This window comes from Pelophylax lessonae (assembly GCF_965119305.1).
Source record: "Pelophylax lessonae genome assembly, chromosome: 1".
Lineage (NCBI taxonomy): Eukaryota > Metazoa > Chordata > Amphibia > Anura > Ranidae > Pelophylax > Pelophylax lessonae.
The window spans coordinates 494,234,812-494,259,396 of NC_138768.1; the positions used below are offsets into that span (position 1 = coordinate 494,234,812).

At 46.8% G+C, this 24,585-nt stretch overlaps 1 protein-coding gene across 1 annotated transcript in view; it reads right to left on the minus strand.

Moving 5' to 3' along the window:
- The window catches only part of YJU2 (YJU2 splicing factor homolog), a 160,456-nt gene that overhangs the window by 30,276 nt on the left and 105,595 nt on the right, over nucleotides 1-24,585 (minus strand). Inside the window, exon 7 of the mRNA XM_082274385.1 lies at nucleotides 19,707-19,881. Coding sequence (XP_082130511.1) covers nucleotides 19,707-19,881 — 175 coding nt within the window. The remainder of the gene's footprint in view (nucleotides 1-19,706; nucleotides 19,882-24,585) is intronic.

Here is a 24,585-nt window from a genome sequence, read left to right on the forward strand (position 1 = left end):
CGTTTTGAGCACTGGAAGCCAGCTCAAAACGGTCCATCCCGACTCTCTCTGGTGCCCCCTCCATATCTAGGTGCTTTTTGAGTGTGGCAGCGACCCGATTCTCATCCGGGGACATTGCGGCTTAGTAGTGGCCGGAAGCTGCGGGCTTGCCTGCGCAGCCCGCGGCCAGCCATTCGGAGCGCGAGGGACTCCCACAGGAGCGGGGATTAGCTGGCCCGACCTGCTAGCCATCCTCCGAAGCACACACTGGGAGATTCCTCCCCGAAACGTCCCTTGGGCCTACTCGGCATCCCAAGCCGCGGCCTTGCCTGAAATCGCCGCGATCGCGGCGGGGGGGGGGGTTGCCCGGAGTTCCCACACTGGACTCCCAGCCCTCCATAATCTTTGTCTTTCCCCCTGAGGCCCACCGGGACCACCTCCAGTGGACACATATCCTCCTGGCAGCAGCAGACGCCTGGGTGCCCCAGTATTGGATTCGGGGCCTACCCAGCAGCCTCAGCCACGGCCTCTCCTCTCCAACAGCGAGACCTGGCAGCCGGATTCCCGGTAAAGAGACTGTGACCCCCCTTCAGGAACTTTAAGCTCCCATCCTCTGCTCCTCGGCCATAACACCCTGCTGCACACCCCACACAAGGACTTATAACTCCCTCCTGCAGCATAAGGAGCTATTGCCACAGCCCTTCATTCCTTCATCAACTATCTGCTCTCTACACAGCTGCTTCCACACTCAGAGACCCATATCCTCCTCAGCTACCAGCTCAATCTTTCCTTTGGCGGCGAATGCGGTGTCTTCTAGGCAAGACATGACAGCCTAGAGCTCCGCATCTCTGGGGATAGGACAGCCTTGCCGCATCGAGTCACCATCACCTGCTTTGCATCTAATAGACCCAACTACCCGTCCGACCAGAGATGGTATACGGGGGCACCAAGTCAAAAATCAAAACTAAATCCATCAGGGACGTGCTAATCAAGTCATCTTCCAAAATGGCGGGCCCGCCATCTTCCAGATCACCCCACACTCCCTCTCGTGAGCATTCCTCGGCCCAACCACAGGAGGGGGAATTTGACCCTGACTATGGACTGACCCCACTTATGCTCCGGGGCGACACCTCACAAACTGACCTCCTCCAGCAATTTGAGCGGATGCTCACCCGGGCCCTGAAAACGACCTCAGACGCTATAACGGACAGGCTCACGCATGAAATCAGGGAAGTGGGCCTCCGCACTACGGTACTGGGACAGCATACTGAAGAACTAGAGGTAACGACAGGTAACCATGCTGAGGAGCTCGAGACCCTCAGAGAGGAGAACCTGACCCTGCAATCCCGTTTGGAGGACTTCGAGAACAGAGCCAGGAGATCAAATATCCGGATCAGGGGTATCCCAGAATCGGTAGAGGACCTTCAATCCACCATAACAGCACTTTTTCAAGAGTTAGCCCCTTCTATACCAATTGAGGACTGGAAATAGACAGGATTCATAGATCCCTAGCCCCTCGCTCTGATGATGGACTGCCAAGGGATATTATAGTGAAACTTCATTATTTCCGCTCCAAAGAACAACTCATGGCAGCTGCCCGCAACCGGGGAGCTTTACATTTTCAGGGTCATCGCTATCAATTCTTTCAAAACTTATCACAAACCACCCTTGCTAAGCGCAAAGCTATGAAACCTCACTTACTCACCCTGCAACACCATAAGATCATCTACCGTTGGATCTTTCCCTTCGCGGTTCGTTTCTCCTACAAAGGTACCTCCTAGCAATGCAAGTCTTCCGAAGACCTGCAACATGCTCTCCGGGAACTTCACTTGACACCCCCAGAACAATCGTCTGAAGGCTCTAGACGTTGAGCTGCATCCTCCTCACCACAGAAAGCACAAGCCCACGCTGGCCAAGAAGCCCAGCCAGGAATCCACAAGAGAGGCCGCTACTCTTCACCGACTCCACGTCCTGTCCACGCTGCAGAAGATTCCATGGACTGATGGAACACCACGCCGTTCACCAGCTTTCCAATACCTCGGCGAGCGCCTTGTTGCTCTGCCGAACCCTTTGGGTACCACGGTACTGGTGCCTCCTTGATACAGTAACCATGAACCCTCTTTTTTTTTTCCCCTTTTTTTTTTTGTTGTACCTTTTTTGCCAGCAGCCTTTTTTGCTGCTCAATGCACTCTTACCAGGCACTTGTGGTTGTTTATTGGTCTCCACATAGACCCCCCTAAGCCATTCACAAATTACCCACGGATGGGTTGTAACAGTTCTCACTACACCTTCTGAGCCAGCTTACTAATTGTTTGCCTTGCAGCTTTATCTTCCCCTAACACCATCGCTGCCTGTTCTGAGTGCATTGATACGCAGTAGGCACTCGGGGCTTATTACCCTGATTGCCTACTTCTGTTTATATAGTTGGGTATGACTGTCCACCCTAATAAGTTTTATTGTTCAGAGTTTACTGTATGACTGACTCGAATTGCTTACTTCATTACATTATACTTTTCTTAGGCTGTCCTAGACCCGGGGAATGCTCACTGCACCCCATTTTTTTGTCCACTAGAGCCAACCCTGATTGGATTGGCATCTATTGGACCCTTTGATTCCTTCCGGCGGGATCCGCAGTTCCTTCCGGAGGACACCTTTAGGTTTTATTAACCTTTAATGACATTTCCTAAGCTTCCCTTCCCCAGCTTCCCTATCCCCCCTCTCCCTCCGGCCTTCCTTCCCATCCCGTCCTCCCTCCCTCCCTCCCCCCCTCCCGGGGAGAGCCTCCAGTCCCTTGCGTCCGACTCCTGCCTCCCTCTCCCGACTTCCAATCTTCACCATGTCCACCTTGAATGTGCTTACCTTAAATGTACAAGGCTTCAACTCCCCTTCTAAATGAGTGAAAGCTTTACGGTCGTTTTCTTCACTATCCATTCACGTGGCTTGCCTCCAGGAGACGCACTTTTCATCGCAATCGACGCCCAAACACTTTGGCCACCAGTATCCACAGGTCTATACGGCCTCTGCCCCCACGAAGCAACGCGGGGTGCTGATTGCGTTTCATAGAACTACTCCATTTACGCTTCAGAAAGAGATCAATGACCCTGAAGGTCGATAACTCCTCCTGATTGGTCGACTTCTTGACTCTGAGGTCACAATCCTGTCCTACTATGCCCCTAACAAAAATCCCCAGGCCTTCCTTTCCCACCTCCTGTCTGTCTCTGACACGCACAAGAGCGGCACGCTCCTGCTCTGCGGCGACTCAAACCAGACGCTCTACCCCCTGCTTGACAAATCCCCTGCCCCTACGACTCCACAACTCTCTTTTCAACAGCTCCTTAACCAACATTCTCTCTTGGACACGTGGCGTGAGCACAACCCCACGCGGCGGCAATACACCCACTACTCTCATCCACATAAAGTATTTTCCCGGATTGACCACATACTTCCCCATGTGGGCACGTCCCCACTTATCTCCGCTTCCACCATTATACCGTGCTCTTGGTCTGACCACGATGCAGTGGTCACCTCCTTCTCCTCCATGGTGCCTAAACCTAACCTTCGCTCTTGTCAAATCAATGACAGCACGTTGGCTAACCCTACTCACCAACTTGAAATAGAACGAGCCATCACTGACTACCTGACTACAAACTCTCATCCAGACACGTCCCCCTTGACTTTGTGGGAAGCCCACAAACCCGTTATTAGAGGGGTCTGCATTAGCAGAGCCTCTTACATACGCAAAGAAAAGCGTCTCCTGCTCCACAAGCTAGAAGCAGCCTTTTACAAGGCCTCAGCAGACTTTCAGGCGACCCCCATGCCTACCACAAGACAGGCTCTTGACAAAGCACGTCTGGAATTAGACCTCCTGTCGGAATCGGCGGAAACAAACGCTCCGAAAATCTAAACACACTCTCTATATGAAAGCAAATAAACCTGATACATTCCTAGCTCTGACACTGCGTAAAGCCGACTACACTCCGAAATCTATACGTCTTAAACTATCCAAGGACACCTACTCCAGCAATCCCCTTAAAATCCTCCGCAAATTTCGTGACAAACTCTCCGCACTCTATAAGGACCCCTCTGGATTCGATCAAACTCCGCTAGACACCCTCCTATCTTCCGTCCAACTCCCTTCCCTATCATCCACCCACAGGGAAATGCTGGAACAGCACCTCACAGCTGAGGAACTGCAGCAAGCCATAAAGTCTTTGAAACCACGTAAGCGCCCAGGCGGCTTCTCCGCTACTTATTATAAACGCTTCGCTCCCATTCTGATCCCCCCTCTGGTGGGGGCGCTCAATTCCCTGCTAGATGGGCACCCCTTCCGGGAGGAGTCACTAACGGCTGCTATTTCTATGATTCCTAAACCCAACTCCGACCACACTTCTTGGTCTAACTTTAGACCCATCTCCATACTGAATATTGACATTAAACTACAAGCCAAAATCCTCTCCACCCGTCTCAATACCTTCATAGTTCACGCAGATCAAACGGGCTTCATCCCGTCTCACCAAGCAGGCGACAATGTCAGACGGGCTACTCTCCTAGCCCACATCGCTAGACAACGCCGCATTCCCTCCTGCTTCCTCTCCCTTGACATTTGTAAAGCCTTTGACTCCTTAACCTGGCCTTACCTCACCTCGGTCCTCGGTCGTTGGGAATTCGGCTCGCATTTTATGCAGTGGGTGAATGCCCTTTATCGGAACCCAAGAGCATATGTACACTACTCCGGCTTCCGGTCGGACTCCTTCCCCATTGAAAGAGGCACACGACAAGGCTGCCCCCTCTCCCCCCTCCTATTTGCCCTAGCTATTGAACCCCTCGCTATTCTTATACGCGCTGATCCTAACATTAAGGGAATTGAGCTAGGGGGACATCACCATAAACTCTGCCTCTTTGCGGATGATGTCCTCGTTTTTCTTACTGCCCCCCTGGTGTCGGTTCCTAGCCTCTTACATACCCTAGCAATCTTTGGCTCCGTCTCGGGCCTCGTAGTTAATCCTCGAAAATCGCTAGCTCTAAATGTCTCTCTCCCGACTGATGTCCATACCCACCTTAGGTCCTCACTCCCGTTCCCTTGGGCAACCTCGTATATCCCCCTATCTGGGGGTGAACCTCCCAGCTGACCCTGCTGGGCTCTACTCCGCTAATTACCCCCACATGCTGTCTACACTTACGAACCTCATGTCTAAATGGTCCTCCCTGCCCCTATCTTGGATGGGGAAAATCACAGTGATCAAGATGTCCATTTTACCCAAAATCCTGTACCTCTTTCGAGTTCTCCCTATTCAGGTGCCGGTCTACTTCTTACGCATCTTACAAAAACGAGCTTTGGACTTTATTTGGAGCAAATCTAAACCTCGCTTGCCAAGACCGACGCTATACTGCCCACGAATTTGCGGCGGGCTGAGCGTACCGCATTTCGCCAAGTATTATTACGCAGCACAACTAGCTCAGCTCCCTAAATACAACGCCACGAAGGAAATTCCAATGTGGGTTTCCCTAGAAGCAGTGGAATGGGATCCATTATCTGTGGCCAATCTGCTCTGGCTACCACCCGCACAACGGCGGAGCGTTACCAACCCAATCACGAAACAAATGGATTTTTGTAAGAACTTACCGTAAAATCCTTTTCTCTTAAGCTCATTGACAGACGTAGTCTTCTTGATTCTCAAGAGCTGGGTTATGTTGTCTCCGCAGGAGTAGGACTAGGCAGAATGACAAAACGTTCTGGCTCCACCCTAGGGGGCAGTCCCTGAGGGTATATCCTCCCTCTCTCTGCTACAGGGAATCAGTTCTGTTTAAAGCAGTACAGAGAATTTAACCCAACCCAACTCAATGATAGAGGGGCGGGTACTACGTCTGTCAATGAGCTTAAGAGAAAAGGATTTTACGGTAAGTTCTTACAAAAATCCATTTTTCTCTATCGCTCATTGACAGACGTAGTCTTCTTGATTCTCAAGAGCTGGGACATCCAGAAGCAGTGCCACAAATGAGGGGTGGGATTGACAAAATCAAATCCAATCTAGAAGGCCCAACCGGTGCCAAACTAGAAGTTTTAAAGGCTCATTATAAACAAAGAATGAGACTAAAGAAAAAATTTTCCAACGGAAAAAACCCTCGAGGTAGACCACTGGTCTCCTCAAATTGCGGCCTGCAAAACCTTGCGGCCAAATGAGGCATCAGACGATGCCATTACATCAACTTTATAATGTTTAGAGAAGGTATGCACCGACGACCAGGTAGCCGCCTTGCACACCTGGACCACTGACGCCTGATGGCGAAAGGCCCATGACGCACTAAGTGCCCGAGTGGAGTGCGCCTTAACAGGGAACGGGGGCTCCCGACCCTTAATAGAATAAGCCTGCACTACCGTCTGTCTGATCCATCTGGAAATGGTCGCGGCAGATGCAGGCAACCCCTTTTTGGGTCCATCTGGGATCACAAAAAGTGAATCCGTCTTGCGAAACGAGTCTGTCGTTTTCAAGTATACCCTGATCGCCCGGACCACATCCAGGGAGTGTAACGCAAACTCCCGAGGATGACTGGGCTTAGGACACAGGGAAGGTAATACAATTTCTTCATTCAGATGAAATTCTGAAACCACTTTTGGTAGGAAGGATGGATTCGGACGAAGAACCACCTTATCTCTATGAACCACCAGATATGGTGAACGACAAGATAATGCGGCCAGTTCTGACACCCTGCGTGCAGAAGTAATAGCCACCAAGAAGGCCACCTTCTGGGACAACGTGGGTAGAGGAATCTCCCTAATATCTTCAAAGGGAGGTTTCTGAAGAACCGACAACACTAAATTAAGATCCCAGGGGGGTAACGGCGCGTGCACTGGCGGAGCCAGATGTCGCACCCCCTGGATGAAATTCCGCACCAAGGAATGAGTAGCCAAAGGCTTCTGAAAGAAGATGGCTAATGCTGAGACCTGACCCTTGATAGTACTCAAGGCCAGTTTCTGCTCAACCCCTTGTTGCAGAAAAGCCAATATTCGACTAATCGAATAAGACCGAGGACGGAACCCCAAAGGTTCACACCATGCAATGTAGGACTTCCATGTGCGATGATAAATCTTTCTGGAAGTCGCTTTCCTTGCTTCAACTAGAGTAGGAATAACTGAAGCTGACAAACCTTTGTCCTTCAGCACCTGGGTCTCAATAGCCAGGCCGTTAAAGCCAGCGATCGTAAAGCAGGATGGAAGATCGGTCCCTGAGACAGTAGATCCTCCCTGAGAGGAAGTCTCCATGGGACGTCCGCCACCAGTCTGACCATGTCGGTGTACCAAGCTTCGACAAGGCCAGTCCGGAGCTACCAGGATTACTGGGATTCCTTCCTCCTCTACCCTGCGAAGAAGTCTTGGCAGTAACGCGAGAGGAGGGAAGGCATATATTAGCTGGTATTGCCCCCACGGGGCGATCAGTGCGTCTGCGGTTTCTGCTAGAGGATCGCGGGAGCGAGCCACGAATCTCTGAACTTTCCTGTTGAATCGTGATGCCAACAGATCCACATCCGGGGTGCCCCACCATAGGCACAACTGGTGGAAAACGTCTGGATGGAGGGACCATTCCCCCTGATCCAGGGTCTGACGGCTGAGATAATCTGCCTGCCAATTCTCCACCCCCGGAATGAACACCGCAGAGATTGCTGGAACAAATCGTTCCGCCCAGCGAAGAATGCAAGCCACTTCTTTGGCCGCTCGGACACTCTTGGTGCCCCCCTGATGATTGACATAAGCCACGGCCGTGGCATTGTCCGACTGGATCCGAACCGGGCTGCCCTGGAGCTGCTCGGTCCAGTGAATCAGACAAAGTCTGATCGCTCTCAGTTCCAATACATTTATCGGTAACCTGGATTCTTCCGGGGACCAAAGTCCCTGGACAGATAACTGACCAAGAATTCCTCCCCATCCGGATAGACTGGCATCCGTGGTCACTATCGTCCAATATATTGGCAGAAATGACTTTCCCTGGCTGAGCATTGGAGACCGAAGCCACCAAACCAGAGACTCTCTGGTCTGTTTGCTCAATCGTATCTGATTGTCCAGGGATTCCGGATTCCGATTCCATCTGAGAAGAATCTCTTGCTGAAGAATTCGGGTATGGGACTGGGCAAATGGGACTGCTTCGAATGAAGCCACCATCAACCCCAGAACCCTCATGCACGTCCAAAGGGAAGACCAGCTGTTGGACAGTAACAACTGGACTGCTGATTGAATCTTTCGAAGTTTCCCTACCGGAAGGAAAACTCTCGTCCTGACTGTGTCTAGAATTAGACCCAGATATTCGAGCCTCTGGGTGGGAACCAGAAATGACTTTTGCTGGTTCACCAGCCACCCGAATTCCTGTAAAGAAATCATAGTAATTTCTATGTTTTGTAGCAAGGTCTGAGGAGACTCTGCATGAAGCAGAAGATCGTCTAGGTAACCTAGAATCGATATACCTCTTTGGCGCAGAAGTGCCAACATTGGGGCCAACACCTTTGTGAAGACCCGCGGAGCCGTGGCGAGACCGAAAGGTAACGCCACAAACTGATAGTGGTTCTCCTCTACGGAAAAGCGTAGAAAACGCTGATGTCCTGCGAAAAAGGGAATGTGAAGATAGGCGTCCTTGATGTCTATGGACGCTAGGACATCCCCTGGATGCAGGAAGGCTGCTACCGTGCGAATGGACTCCATTCTGAATCTTCTTATGTTGACGAAAGAATTGAGTGCTCTTAAGTCCAGAATTGGACGCACTTTGCCCTCTTTCCTGGGTATTGTAAACAGGTTTGAATAAAACCCTTGAAACCGTTCTGTCCAAGGAACGTGGACTACCACTCCTTGTTGTAGTAAATCTGTGACTGCTCTCCGCAGATCTTCTAAACGATCTGCGGATAGACGGATATTGGAAGGGAAGAATCGCGCCGGTGGGAGAGATCGAAACTCGATCTTGTACCCTGACCTTATGACTTCGCAAACCCATTTGTCCGGGATTCTAGAAAGCCATGGATCCGGGAACCGGCGAAGACGTCCCCCCACCCCAGTTACGGGTGGGGGCGCACCTTCAGGCTTTGGATGGTTTATCTTCAGGTCTGGAGGGGGCGGGCTTTTGCTTGCCCGACCAACGACCCCTGACGCCTCCTGTAGGAGCTTTGGTGGACTTAGTTTTTTCACCCGCTGGACGAAAAAACCTCTTGTGAGCAGAAAAAGAAGGCCCTCGTCTTTGACGAGTTCCTCTACCTTTAAAATTTTGCGGTAAAAAGGTGCTTTTTCCACCGGTGAGATCCTTAATGATCTCATCTAAGTTGGCTCCAAATAGACGCTCTCCTGAAAAGGGGATATTAGCCAATGCTTTTTTGGAACCTTGGTCGGCTAACCAACCTTTTAGCCACAGTGTACGCCTGAGAACCACTGCTGAGACTGATGCTCGCGCCATTAATGGAGTGGCGTCTAACGCCGCATCACATACAAACTGTAACCCCTGTATCATTTGTTCCAACAAATCTGATACCGCCTGAGGGACTTCTTCTAAGTCCCGGCGTAACCACTTGGTCCATTCAGTTACAGCCTGCGAAACCAGACCAATAGCAATTATTGGCCTGAAAGCTGATCCAATCAAGGAAAACATGGTGCGAGACATAGCTTCTATCTTGCGATCCACTGGATCTTTAAAAGACGGAGCGTCTTCTAAAGGAATAACCGTGGCTTTATTCAATCTAGCAATAGGTGAATCCACCACAGGTGGTTCTGTCCATTTCTTAATAAGGGTTTCCTCAAACGGATAACGCCTGTCAATGCGTTTAGAAATATTAAAAGTGCGTTTTGGCAGACGCCATTCTTCATCGATTGGATTGCCAAAACATTTGGGCAATGGAAAAACCTTTGCCACTTAGATGCGCTTTTTAGTCCCAAAAGGGATCTCAGTTTCAGCTATTTCTGATGGAATACCCTGTAACCTTAAAGTCTCTTGAACAGATACAATGAGTGCGTTTACCAACGCTTCCTCTCGGGCTATGGCGGATGCCGAAACATCCTCCTCACTGTCTGAAGAGACAGGACCCGAGACACCAATACCAGATGAAGTACCTGCAACTGCAGAAATAGGCTCAGAGTCTGAATCCGAGGTTTCAGATAATAAGGGGTTAGGCGGGGGTCGCTTTCTTGCGCCCTGTCCCTGACAAGCCACTTCCACCCGGGACACAAAAGTTTCCATACCGAACCGACAGGCACCCTCTCTTCACAATACCCTCTCCACCGGGGTGGGGGTTTGTGGACGCCTCGACTCTCTGGTACCTGGCGTCCAAGCTTTTAACTCGCAAAGTCAGTCCCTTTACTGGGACTCCGTCGCGGCCGACTCAGCGCACTGGTCTGCACGCGCTTTTAGGCAGAAACCGGGGTGACCACTGGATCTCAACATCCAGCCCGTCGCCCGGCCCCGCATACTTACTTGAATATGTCGCGGCCGACCAAGCGCAATGCCATGGTCTGCACGCGCTCGTAGGCCGGCTGGGGTGACCACAAGTGTCACCCAGTCCGGCATTTTTGCTTGAAGATCTCACAGGAAAAAACACTGGAGAAAAACTACCTAAAAAATGTCTTTTTCTTAAAGAAAAAAAGTCTTGCCAGGACCAAAAGATCCCAGCAAGGAACTTAGGTCCTTACTCCTGACTAGACAGAAAAAAACTGATTCCCTGTAGCAGAGAGAGGGAGGATATACCCTCAGGGACTGCCCCCTAGGGTGGAGCCAGAACGTTTTGTCATTCTGCCTAGTCCTACTCCTGCGGAGACAACATAACCCAGCTCTTGAGAATCAAGAAGACTACGTCTGTCAATGAGCGATAGAGAAATAGCTTGACCATCTGGGATAGACTTAGCCGACGCTTCCACCTGCTATCTCCTCATAACCCCCTACTCTCTTTTTTCTGCAATCCGTCCTACCCGGCCTGGTCCTCGCGGACTTCCTTCTCCGCCTGGACTAGTGCCGGCCTGATACGGGCCAATCAATTCTTCACCCTGCGCACCTTCTGCCCATTCCCTACCCTGCGGGAAACTTATAATCTCCCCTCTGGGGAAATATTCCGCTACCTACAACTCAAGCATTTCTTTACACAAGCTACTCCGATTAGGGAGAACTCCGCCACCTTCTCGACCTTTGAACGCGCATGCAAAACCGACCCTCACAGACGAGGATTCCTCTCTGACCTCTATGCCCACCTCCTGTCGGCTCAGGAGACCACACCGCCCACATACATAGCCAAGTGGGAACGAGACCTGCACATCACACTTGATCATGAGGACTGGATACAAATTTGGCAGGCTACCAAATCGGCATCCCCAAATATTGTTGCACTCGAAACAAATTACAAGGTCCTCACCAGATGGTATTTGGTTTCCGCTAGGATATCTAAATATGTGCCTCAGTACTCCCCGCGTTGCTTCCAGGGATGCGAATCCCCAGGTACCCCACGCACATATCTGGTGGGAGTGCCCTGTGGTTCAAGCCTTTTGGTCTAAAGTGCACAAAACTCTGTCTACCATGTTTGGCGTCCCTCTTGTCCCTGACCCGACATCTGCTCTCCTGAATCGCAAGCCACCTAACCTTACACACCGTCAATTCAAACTTTACCTATATGTCACGAAGGCTGCAAAGCAAACCATCGCGAAAGCATGGAAAACCCCCACACTCTGTCATCTGGCTATGCTACACAGGGTAACCCAAGCCATGCTCCATGCTAAAACGGAAGCAATTTTGTTGGACAAACTGGCCCCCTATGAGCGGCTATGGCGACCCTGGATTGACCATTGCCTACCTCCTGGCCTTGATGATGGCCTTGTACTCACCTGATTGGGCGTCCTCACTACAGGCTCACTTCTCCCACCTGGGCCCCTAGTAGGGTTCGAGGCTCCCTCCGGGCACCTGCTGCTACCTCCCCCCCACGACCCTCCCCTACTTACCCAACTTTCTTCCAGACCTGTCAACCCAGCCCCCCCCCCCCCACTCGGCCCCTGGCATACCCACTTGAGAGCCATGACTTGGTTTTGGTTGAGACCCCTTCTGTGTGGGGGTCCATCCACGCAGCGTGGCCTCGGCCACACCTACAGTTTGAGTGTACCCTCATTGCACCCCAGATGGTACGTCGGGTCGATCCCATAAATGTATTGCATTTGCTACATGTTGTTTGCATGTTATATACAGCAGTTTTGTATCTCAATGTGCCTTGTTTTATCCAGGCATGTACCTACTATTTTCACTGCATATTCTGCATATTTCTGTACCATGTTTCTTTTGCCTTCAATAAAAACCGTTTAAAAAGAAAAGAAAAAAGGACGTCAAATTCGTTTAGGTACAGCGTCGCATGACCGCGCAATTGTCCGTTAAAGCAATGCAGTGCCAAATCGCAAAATAGACCCTGGTCAGGAAGGGGGGAAAATCTTCCGGGGCTTAAGTGGTTAAGGTGCCCATCTAATAGTTTTTTTAAACTAACGATGCTCCCTGCTGATACGACTGCTTGTGGAAGCGAATTCCACATCCTTACTGCTCTGACAGTAAAGAACCCCTTACGTATTTTAAGGTTAAACCGTTTTTCCTCTAGTTTTAGTGAGTGGCCACGTGTCTTATTGTATTCCCTTTCTCTAAAAAGTTTGCTTGAGGTCATTGTAGCCGTATTAGTGCACTTGCGACAGAGACAATTGAGTACTGTCCGTGATACTTTTTTTATTTGCACTAACATACAATTTTTCAGGACAAGCTTTCGGGGTATGTTCCCTTCATCAAGATCCAAGCAGTACTGATTCACAAAATGTTAGCAGAATGGTAAAAAAAAAAAAAAAAAAAAAAACACAAAATCTCTAAGCCAAAAGGAAAAAAAAAAAAAAAAAAGGAGCAAACCAAACAAACATAAATTTAACTGGCATGGTAATAAAACTAGCATATTTAGTAAGATAAGACAGAGGGAGATCTGAAGACAGTGGGGGGGGGGGGGGGGGGGGGAGTCACAGAGGGGGTCGTAAAACTGTAGGATAATGAGCAAGGAAACCCATGTCTAAGTTTCAGCCGTTATGTTTAGTGTCAAAAAGTAGTAGCATTCTTAATTCAAAAGTTTTCCTTTCCTGGATAGGATAGTTCTGAAATTCCCTTTAAGAACTAAAACATTGAGGTCTTCTATAGTGTGGTCCGGTTGTGAAAAATAATGTCCCACAGGTGTGCAGAAACTTTATGTTCTTTGATGGTATGTCTGTACAAATTCATCCTGCAACTTCTGTCCCGTTTGGCCTACATAAGATCCTTTGTTACATCTTTTGCATTGGATGAGGTACACAAGATTATTGGAGGTGCAGTTGTATGATCCTGTTATATTAAAAGGTCCCATTTGTGTGTGTGACACTTTTAGACAGGTTGATCTGGTTGCACAGTTTGCAGCGTTTTTTGTGGCAGGGTTTGCTCCCATTATTTGTGACTTCATAATCAGAATGAAGTTTTCTGCTGATTAGTTTATGTCTGAGGTTGGGTGGTTGTCTGAAAGCCAGTATTTGAGGTTGTTGGAATATTCCTTTCAGAGTTTCATCTTCTGTTATGATGGGTTGTAAATCTTTGATTATCTTTCTTACCCCTTCTAGTCCTGGATTGTATGTGGTGACTAGAGGTACACGGTTATTTGTTTTTTTCTCTTTGTATTGGAGAAGATTTTCTCTTTGGGTTTTCAAGGCTGTGTTTATGCTGGTGTTGATGGTTTTGCTTTTGTAACCTTTCTTATGGAAGGAGTTTGCTAGTGTTCTGAGATGTTTATCTCTGTCTTCTGGGTCTGAACATATTCGGTGGTATCTGATGGCCTGGCTGTGTATGATGGCCCGTTTAGTGTGTTGGGGGTGAAAACTGGAACTGTGGAGATAGCTGCATCGGTCAGTCGGTTTCCTGTATATGGAAGTATGAAGCTTGTCATCCCTGATGTATACTGTGGTGTCTAGGAAGTTGACATGCCTGTTAGAATAATCCATTTTAAGTTTGATAGATGGGTGAAAGGTGTTGATCAATGAAAAAAATAGTTTGAGATTTTCCTCACCTTCTGTCCATATGATGAAAATATCATCAATATATCGATAATATCTGTATGGCTTATGTTGTATGCTGTTCAGGAATTTGTCCTCCAAATCAGCCATAAATAAGTTTGCATACTGGGGTGCCATTTTACTTCCCATAGCAGTACCCATACACTGGAGATAGATGTCGTTATTGAAAGTGAAGTAAAAACGAGCAGGTGTAGCGCTGAATAAAAATATGTGAACTAAAAAGTTCTCATCCACAGACAGTCCAAATCTGTAGTAAGTAATCCAAACAGGAAAAAACGACAGGGTGCTCCAAAGTACTTCAAACTGTAATCACCGTGTGCAAGGAGTACCACCACCATAAGTAAAGCTGGCCTCTTACCATAATGAATTGACCCCCATTACAGAGATCAATATTAGCCTGTGTATTATCCAATAATGGACCGGTATAAGAGCCTTCATCGACCACTTCACTCCCAACGGTACAGAATTACATGCAAAGAAGAGGGACAACTCACATAGCGTAATACTGTATAAACCGCTTTATTTAAATAATAAGAACAAGTGGCAACTCACGTTTTGAAGTAAAAACACAGGCGTGTAAAGTTAGAGCAGACCGGAGCTTCTCTGTAGTTTGTTTCCTGCCAACAAAATGGCCGCCGCGTCTCCCCTGGGGCCATTTTGTTGGCAGGAAACAAACTACAGAGAAGCTCCGGTCTGCTCTAACTTTACACGCCTGTGTTTTTACTTCAAAACGTGAGTTGCCACTTGTTATCATTTAAATAAAGCGGTTTATACAGTATTACGCTATGGGAGTTGTCCCTCTTCTTTGCATGTAATTCTGTACCGTTGGGAGTGAAGTGGTCGATGAAGGCTCTTATACCGGTCCATTATTGGATAATACACAGGCCAATATTGATCTCTGTAATGGGGGTCAATTCATTATGGTTAGAGGCCAGCTTTACTTATGGTGGTGGTACTCCTTGCACACGGTGATTACAGTTTGAAGTACTTTGGAGCACCCTGTCGTTTTTTCCTGTTTGGATTACTTACTACAGATTTGGACTGTCTGTGGATGAGAACTTTTTAGTTCACATATTTTTATTCAGCGCTACACCTGCTCGTTTTTATTTCTTATTGGGATCTATTGTTTTAATTCTAGATCTATGTGTTGGCAGCTCATTCATTCATTGTTTATATTGATACATTCTCTCAGATGTGCGCAACATACCCCACTATCTATTGAAAGTGAAGTAGTTGTGTGTAAGAATGAATTCGATGAGCTGTGTAACATCCTCAGCACTGCATTTGTGGTTTGGTGAGGATGATAGGAATCTGGGACATGCAGCCAATCCATCCTTGTGAGGGATGTTACTATACAGCGATTCTACATCCGTAGTGACTAGAAGTGTATTTGGTGGTAATTGTTGTATATTGTTAAGCTTGTTAAGAAAGTCAGTTGTGTCTTGAAGGAAACACGCAGTATTCATGACTAATGCTTTTAAAATATTTTCTACAAGGCCTGAGATATGTTCGGTAAGTGTATTCATACCTGTTATGATGGGTCTGCCTGGATTTCCTGGCTTGTGAATCTTGGGCAGCATGTAGAAGATATTGGCATGCTTAGTTTAGTATCATCCGCAAATACCGAGATTGTGCTAGATATCCCCTCCTCTAGATCATTTATGAATAAATTAAACAAGATTGCTCCCAGGACAGAACCTTGGGGGACCCCACTTTCCACACCCGCCCAATCCAAGTACTCCCCATTAATCACCACCCTCTGGACTCTCCCCTGGAGCCAGTTCTCTATCCAGGTACTCACCCTATGGTCCATACCTACACTCCTTAGTTTGTACAGTAAGCGTTGGTGGGGAACGGTGTCAAAGGCCTTTGCAAAGTCCAGATACACCACATCCACAGGCTTACCTTTTTTCTAGGTGGAAGCTCACTTCATTGTAGAAGGTTAATATAGATTGGTGGTTTGGCAAGAACGCTTTTTCATGAATCCATGCCGATTACTACTAATAATACCGTTTTCATTACTAAATTCTTGTATATGGTCCCTTAACATCCCCTCCAAAATCTTGCAGACTACTGATGTTAGGCTGACCGGCCTATAGTTACTCGCGATATATCTCGGCCCTTTTTTAAATATTGGTACCACGTTGGCTTTTTTCCAATCAGCTGGCACCATAACCGTCTGTAGACTATCCTTAAAGATCAGGAATAATTGTCAGGCAATCACCTGGCTGAGCTCTGTTAGAACCCTCAGGTGCAAGCCATCCGGTCCCGGTGATTTATTTCTGTTAAGTTTCTCTAGTTTAGTTCTAAGTTTATCTTCTGTTAGCCATGATGGTACTTCCTGAGGTGTATTATTTAGTTTAGCCTTACAAGCTGGGTTAGTGTAGCCCCCCCCCCCCCCAATTCTTTTGTGAAGACTGAAGAGAAGAAATTATTTAACACTTCTGCCTTTTCTCTGTCCTCTGTGGCCATATTTCTCTTGTTGTCTTTTATGGGGCCAATGTGTTCTGGCCTCGCTTTCTTACTGTTTATATACTTAAAGAATTTCTTGGGTTTTTTTTTTACTCTATTCCGCTATATGTTTCTCGTGTTCTATTTTAGCTGCCTTGATTTCGTCTTTACATATCTTATTACACTCTTTGTAATGCTTGAATGCTGCCAATGACCCCTCAGTCTTGTATTTTTTGAAGGCCTTTTCTTTAGTATTAATATGCATTTTTATGTTGGAGTTTAGCCACCCAGGGTTTAGTTTTGCCCTTTGGAATGCACTGGCCAATCCCTTTGTTTAGTATGCTCTTGAAGCACTCCTATTTTTCCTCCATGTTCTTTGTTCCCAGGGTTCTATCCCATTTGATATTTTCTAGCAGAGAGCGCAGTTTTGGGAAATGCGTTCACCATCTGACCCATAAAATTGCCCTGCAATACATTTAGGAACTGAATGCGCGGTTCCTTCTGCCCAGTCTATATCTGGATAATTAAAGTCCCCCATTAAAATGACATTTCCCATCCTTGCTGCCAATCCTATCTGTAAAAGGAGGTCCGCCTCCCCCTCCTCCCTCTGGTTGGGGGGCCTATAGCATACGCCCAATATTACATTCCCTATAGTGCCTTCCCTTTTAAGTTCTACCCATAGGGATTCTGCCTTATCCATAGCTCCATTATTAATATAATCCCTCATATTTACCTGTTCACTGTTCTTAATATACAGACATACTCCTCGCCCTTTTTTACCTTCTCTATCCCTGCGATAAAGGGAATACCACTGAATGGTCACCATCCAATCATGAGAGCTGTCGAACCAAGCCTCTGTTATCCCCACAAAATCGAAGTCCTCCTCAAACATCAGTAGCTCCAGCTCTCCCATCTTGTTAGCCAGGCTTCTGGCATTGGTAAACAAACCTCGTAATTGTGACCGGTTGCATATATCCTCGTTTGATGTTGTTTTTAGGCTGCTCTTGTGATTTTTCTCCATACCCACCTTGGGTTTAGGGGCTCTGAACACCCTACCGCTAATGTCCCCCTTTGTGCCCTCTGAATCTTGCTCCCCGCTGGCTAATTCTACATCTGTACCCTCCCCCCATCACCTAGTTTAAAATCCTCTCTAACTTTATGGCCATCCTCTCACCCAGTGCGGCTGCACCCTCCCCATTTAGGTGCAATCCGTCCCTACCAAAGAGCCGGTGGCCAACTGAGAAGTCGGCCCAGTTCTCCAGGAACCCGAAACCCTCCTTACTACACCAGCTCCTCAGCCACTTCTTAACTTCCCTAATCTCCCGCTGCCTTTCTGGTGTTGCTCGAGGTACAGGTAGTATTTCTGAAAAACTACCTTGGAGGTCCTATTCCTCAACTTAGCGCCTAAGTCTCTGAAATCGTTTAGGACTCTCCATCTTCCTCTGCCTATATCTTTGGTACCCACGTGTACCATGACAGCTGGGTCTTTCCCCAGCCCCTCCCAGTAATCTGTCCACCCGATCTGTGATGTGCCGAACCCGAGCGCCTGGTAAACAGACTGTTCGGCGCTCACGGTCTTTGTGACAGATTGCACGGTCTGTCCTTCTGCCTCAGAATCTGAGAAAACTACAGAGGGAGGTGAAGGCAGCGGGCATCTGCGGCTAGCAACACTTTTACATACAAAATCTACTTTGACACCAGGCTTTCCAAGACTGCTGTAAATCGCAGACAGGGTCTGCAACCCAGAGGGTTCCGCAGCCACTCCTAGGGGGTCTGTAGGTGAAATAGTACCCTGGGACTCCATTTTAAACTGATATGAAAATAATGCAGTGTCACTTTAAAAGTCGCTAAATCGCGATCCCACCGCTAACTGAGCTGTATACCTAGTCCCAATCCAAAAGAATCTAATAGCAGAGTGGGTGAGAAAACCTACAGGGGACCCCAGAAAACGTTAACAGACCACTCAGGGGACTGCCAGCACATTCTAGTGAAACAGAAAGTAAAACGTTCTGCTACAGGAAATGACAACACAGCCTGTCACAGTTAGATTTTTGTGCTACATGCTGTTTGCCTGTCCAAAGAAAATGGCCGCCCCATGCATTCCTATGAGGAACTAACAAAAAATGGCTGCCCATGCATTTCAATGGGAAAAAAGAAAGCATGAATCTACAGCAAAATGGCGGCCCCCACGGCGTGCCATGCAGTCGCCCAGATAAGAGGCATCAGAGGGTCCCTAGGAAGGGACCCCACCAGGACAAGGCCACCCCCCCTGAAGAACGTGCCTGCAATATTTCCACCCCCCCGGAAAATAGAACTTGCTGTGTGTAGGGGAAAATACTTGGAGGGGGGTAGGCTTAACATCCCAGAGGCCAGGGGAACCAAGAGAGCCCCGAGGGTCCGACTATTCCAGGGAGGGGCCCACGTCCACCCCAAGACGGCCAGAGGATTGGGGGGGGACAGCATTACTCACCATACCACAATACTAGGTGGGCGCCACTCCGAACAGTCCACCTCCCACCCGGGGTGGGGGTGCTGCAACCAGGGGGTACGCTGCGACTCAGGTCCTTCCAGGTCGATCGCGTCCTATCAAGACTTGTCCACTCGCAGGCTGGCCCCCATCCATCAGGGCTCTGTCATGGCGAGGCCTAGTTCTGGACTATAACCTGCTCACACTCGCTGGCCAGGCTGGGAGACAAAAAGGATCTAGAATATCCAGCCCGAAACCACAGCCGGCTGTTGCTTTTAGTTCTCCAGGAAATCAAACTAGTGAAAATAAAAAGACCACAAAATAAAATTTCCCTTTTATAGCTAAGGCCGAAGTCCCAGCAGGGAACTAGGTCTTATTCCTAAACTAAGCAGAAAAACTGGCTGCTGTAGCAGAGTGTGTGGAGTTATGCCTGCAGGGACAGCCCGCATAGGCGTGGTAAAGCTTTTTCCTGCCTAGTGTCCTATTCCTGATTGGAGGAGCATAACCCAATGGTCTAAAGAAGATATGGAGCTGCGTTTGTCGATGAACGATAGAGAAAAATGTAATTATGCATATACAATTACAGAGCTGCATAAATTTAGGTCTTTTATATTAAGTCTAGAATTCAGCATTCATGAAAATAATAAAATCATAAAAAGGCACATTAGCCCCTTGCATTCTCAAAAAAACGTAGTACAAAAAGGGATTTTACAAAAAAAAAAAAAGAAAAAAGAAATGAATAAAATATACCTTTGCATTGTAAACTTTCTTTACAATGGATCTCTGTACTCCTAGAAAGGGCAGCAGGGGTGGTTCTTTCTTTATCAAGGTCTGTGGTCTGTTTTCTCACAAGGCTTGAGATGATCTGATGACTATGAGATCTGCTCCGTTTGCTCTCCAATTTTTCACTGCAGAGCTTCTGGTTCTTGTAAGAGATATGGTTAAATATCCTTAGCTATTTATGCCAAGTTTGATGTGATTAAATACCAAACATATAAATGTATGCAGCCAGTAGACAAGCAAAAATTCTCTTAAAACACACCATTATAAAAAAAAAAAAAAAAAACACAAAACAAAACATTGCACTGAACAGGGGAACAAGGGGTATTAGGCACCACAGCTTCGGAAGGTTTTTCCCTCTTCATGGCCATGGCACTTTTTGCTATATGGCACTGCGCTACTTTAATTGGCAATTGCTCAGTCATGCGAAGGTGTACCCAAACAAAATTTAGATAATTTTTTTCCACAGAAATATAGCTTTCTTTTGGCGTTATCTAATCACCACTGGGTTTTTAAGTTTTTATGATATAAAAGGATAAATAAAGAGGATTAAAAAAATTATATTATATTATATATATTATATATATATATATATATATATATATATATATATATATATATATATATATATATTGTTAACTTTCTAAAACATATCCAATACAAATATAATCACATTTCCTCATAAATTAGGCAAAATTGTATTCTGCTACATGTCTTTGGTAAAATGAAATCCCTATAAGTGGTTTATTTTTTTTAACATTAAGTTTAAAAGACAAACAAAAACCAGCAGTGTTTCATTTGTCACAGATTGGTGAAATAGATAACAATCATAGTATAAATCAGTATCCCACAATTTGCCAGAAGGTCATATTATAGAACTAGTCAAGATATAGTGTCTAGTAAGTAGCGGGGGGGGGGGGGGGGGACATGGCTGCTGGGAAAGCCAGAGGGCGATCCCATCATACATGTGCATACATGCTCGAGGGCATACAATGCAATTAGAGGAGAAGCGTTTTAACCTCAGGCAACGTGGGGGGGGGGGGGGGTTCTTTACTGTTAGGGCTACAAGATTGTGGAATTCTCTACCACAAGCGGTGGTTTCTGCGGGAAGTATGGTGGCTTTCAAAAGACTCTTAGACGTACATCTCAAGGATCAGAACATTCAGGGGTATGTGAGATGATTACAGCCACACACACCTACACAGGTTGAACTGGATGGACTATTGTCTTTATTCAACCTCACCTACTATGTAACTATGTAAAGGGGGCGAAGAGAAGGGTCGGGGAGGACAATTCCGCACCCTACTCAAGAGTTGCCTCACCTTCACCCATGCAGCCCATTTCCTATCAAATTTTTTTGGGCAGTTACGTCCCAAATATGTCAGTTTATATAAAGTTAGTGCTGTATTCACTATTGATCTCCATAACTGTATAGTAGGCGGTTGAGTCTGGTTCCACTGAACAAGGATCGCCTTTCTAGAATAGAAGGCAGAGTAGAAAACAAACATTTTTTGTACGGAGGAGCTTCTAATGTGTCGCAAATACCTAGCAGAAGGGGTAGGGGAATCACACAGGACCCTGAGTGCACCAATAAGGTTAATGTCATTTACCACTCCAGAATTTCTGCAATCGCAGGCAGGACCATACCACGTGAAAAAAAACAGCATCAACTAAACCACATCTAGAACAGGTCGCTGCTCTATTGGGGTAAATTCTTGCCAATCGGGCAGAAGAGTAATAGGCCCAATGTAAGAACTTAAGCCGAGTGAAGCCATCATGCTCTGAGATCATTAGAGGAAGATAATGTTGAAGGCCTTATTCCCAATCATCTATAAAGTGCAGGTATGTCAGTTTGCCAAATCGAAAGCAACTGGGAGACTTTGGAAGTATCAAGGGCAGCTAGGAAAGAATAGATGGCCGAGAGCAGTTTATCTGCTGAACCAAGGAAACTTTCAATATCATATCTCCAGAATTAAAGGATTGGGAAATCGGGCCATAAAAGACAGGTTTGCGTGAAAGTTACAGCATCTACAAACTATGGTATATGTACTGGAATTTTTTTTTTCTTTTTATACTACTTCTAGCAGCGATCAACAACTTCAGGGATAAATTGGAAAATGTTAAATAAACAGTTACAACAATAGCAGGTTCATCCAATTACCAAATACTGGGACAAGAATTAAATCAAAGCAGATGCCGTTTGTTCCCTCAGTTACCTGTGTAATGACACTGCAGGAATGCACTAGGCAAGCAAAAAGGGGAAAAGGGGAAGGATACAAAAACAACAGCTGCAATAACTACTTAAGTAGTTAGTTGTGATAGAAATAGTCGGCGCAAAAGGGGCCCTTGGGTATTTCGATTGGCAGAGGCGCCCAATGTGGTAGTTCAAAGGATAGGCATAAAACATCCAATTACTTTATTTCACAGAATAAAACAGGAGGCTGTTTGTACTGCTAATAAGTAGAGTGTGTTCCACAGAAAGATGCACCTTTTTATCTGTGTCCCAGGCAGAAGCAGACCACCACCACACTGAGGCTTCGAGTGCACCTCCGCCCCTCCACAGGAAGTGCGCCTGTGGAACACACTTCTTAACAGCACAAACAGCTGCCCGCCCAGTCACATATTATCCACCTAGATGACATCACCGCCACAAACTCTATAATCCACCTAGTAGCCAATAAAGAATATTTCCCAAGTGAAGCTCACTAGCAGCGGATACTAGACACCAATTGCATCACCTTAAACTAAGTTTAAGTTATATGTTATATAACACAGGAACCTACCTAGGGAGTCTGTCCCAACCTACTGCTGGGCAGACACTGCTGGTCATACAGCAGACAATCAATAGTCCATTTGTTTTCCTTTCACACAGAAAAAGTCCATGACCTCACATTGAGAAGTCTTCAGCTGACTGCTCTCCTCAGCGCACATCGCTTCAGGAGGCAGCCAAAAGCAGTCATCCTCTGGATAACTTGAAGGGCCAGGAACCACCTATTTATTCTCCTATTGGTCTCCTTGTTCTGTGCCATAGACTTCAATGGGGCATGATCCGTCACCAGTTCAAACTGTCTACCCAGGAGGTAGTACCGGAGAGAATCCAAAGCCCATTTCACCGCCAAACACTCTTTCTCAATGGCGGCATAATGGGACTCATGGGACTTTAACTTTCGGCTGAGGTACATAACAGGGTGTTCTTCCCCATTGACAGTACAACTCCTAAACCCACATTTGATGCATCTGTCTGGACCACAAAGTCCCGTGAAAAATCAGGCGAATTTAAAACTGGCTGACTACATAAGGCCTGTTTTAAAGCCTGAAAAGCTGTTTCTGCCTCGGGAGTCCATTTGATCATGACAGACTCTTTCCCTTTGGTCAAATTAGTCAGGGAGGCAGCCTGTGAGGCAAAATGCTGGTGGGACGTGGCCAATCCTTAATAGCCTCAACTGTTTATTTGGGGCTTGATTAGCCCTCTCCCAATGGTATACCCCAGATACTTCGCCTATTCTAGCCCAATGGTACATTTTTTTGGATTGGCTGTAAACCCAGCTTTCCAGATGGAATCCAACACAGCCTGAACTTTTGGTAAGTGTGAGTCCCAATCCTCACTGTGAATGACCACGTCATCGAGGTATGCAGCAGCATAGGCTCGATGAGGCCGAAGGGTCTTATCCATGGTGCGTTGGAGTCAGTATTACCTACTGATATGAATCAGAGAGAACTGCGTCCGTCAATGAACGATAGAGAAAATCTTTCCTAGGCGTTCCAGCTTCCACATGACTTTTAAGCTGTTCCAACCAGCACTCCAAATTTCTGGCAACCACAGTGGAAGCCATTGCCGGGCTTAAGGCTGGATGAGGTAGAGTTCCACGCCTTTTTAAGGAGCGAATCTGCCCTTTTATCCATCGCATCCTTCAACACACCCATGTCCTCGAACGCCAAATCTGTGTGGCGAGAAACCTGGGAAAAGGCAGCATCAACTTAAGGCCTTTTATTCCAAACATGGGCTTCCTCATCCTCGAAGGGGAACCTTCTCTTAGGAGTTTTAGAGAAGGGGGCTCTTTCTGGTTCTTTCCATTCTTTTTTATTGGTTTCTGTCAGAACTTTGTGCACTGGAAAAACCCTGTGCTTAGTTTCACGCAACCCCTGATATGTCATGTACAGAAAGTTGGAACCTTTCTTCCTGGATTTCTAGAGTAGTATAGATTGCCTTGAGCAAATCTACCTCTTGCAAGGACAGTTTATACCTGGAAGATTTACCACTGTCCTCCTCTTCCTCCTCCTCCGAATCCCCAAGGGAAAATAAGATTGCTCCGAGTAAATTACCTGAGAACCGAAAAGCCCAGCCTTTAGATCTCATCCCCCTCAAGGGTATGTACCCATGTAGAAAAAAACTTTGCAAAACATGCAACTTTATTACTTATGGACAAAAATCTTTTTCCCATAATAGCCAAACATATTTATTGGATAATTTTTATAATTGCTCCACAGATCATGTGGTATATTGTTTAACTTGCCCATGCAAATTATTATATGTGGGCCGTACCATATGTCCTCTTCGCCAACGTTTTGGCAAACACCGTTGGCTTATAGAGGAAGGCTCTGATAAGCACAATGTCCCTAGACATTTTTTAGAGGTTCACAACAGATCCACTGAGGGGCTACGAGTTTGGATTATTGAGGCTATATCCGACAAATTGCCAGAGGCTCAGCGCTTCTCCAGACTCTGCCAGCGTGAGACTTTTTGGATTTTTACCTTTAAAACCTCATGGCCTAAACGAGGAACTCGAAATTAGTACCATTTTAAAAACCCATCACATTTTATATATATTTTTTAATTTTTTCATATCTT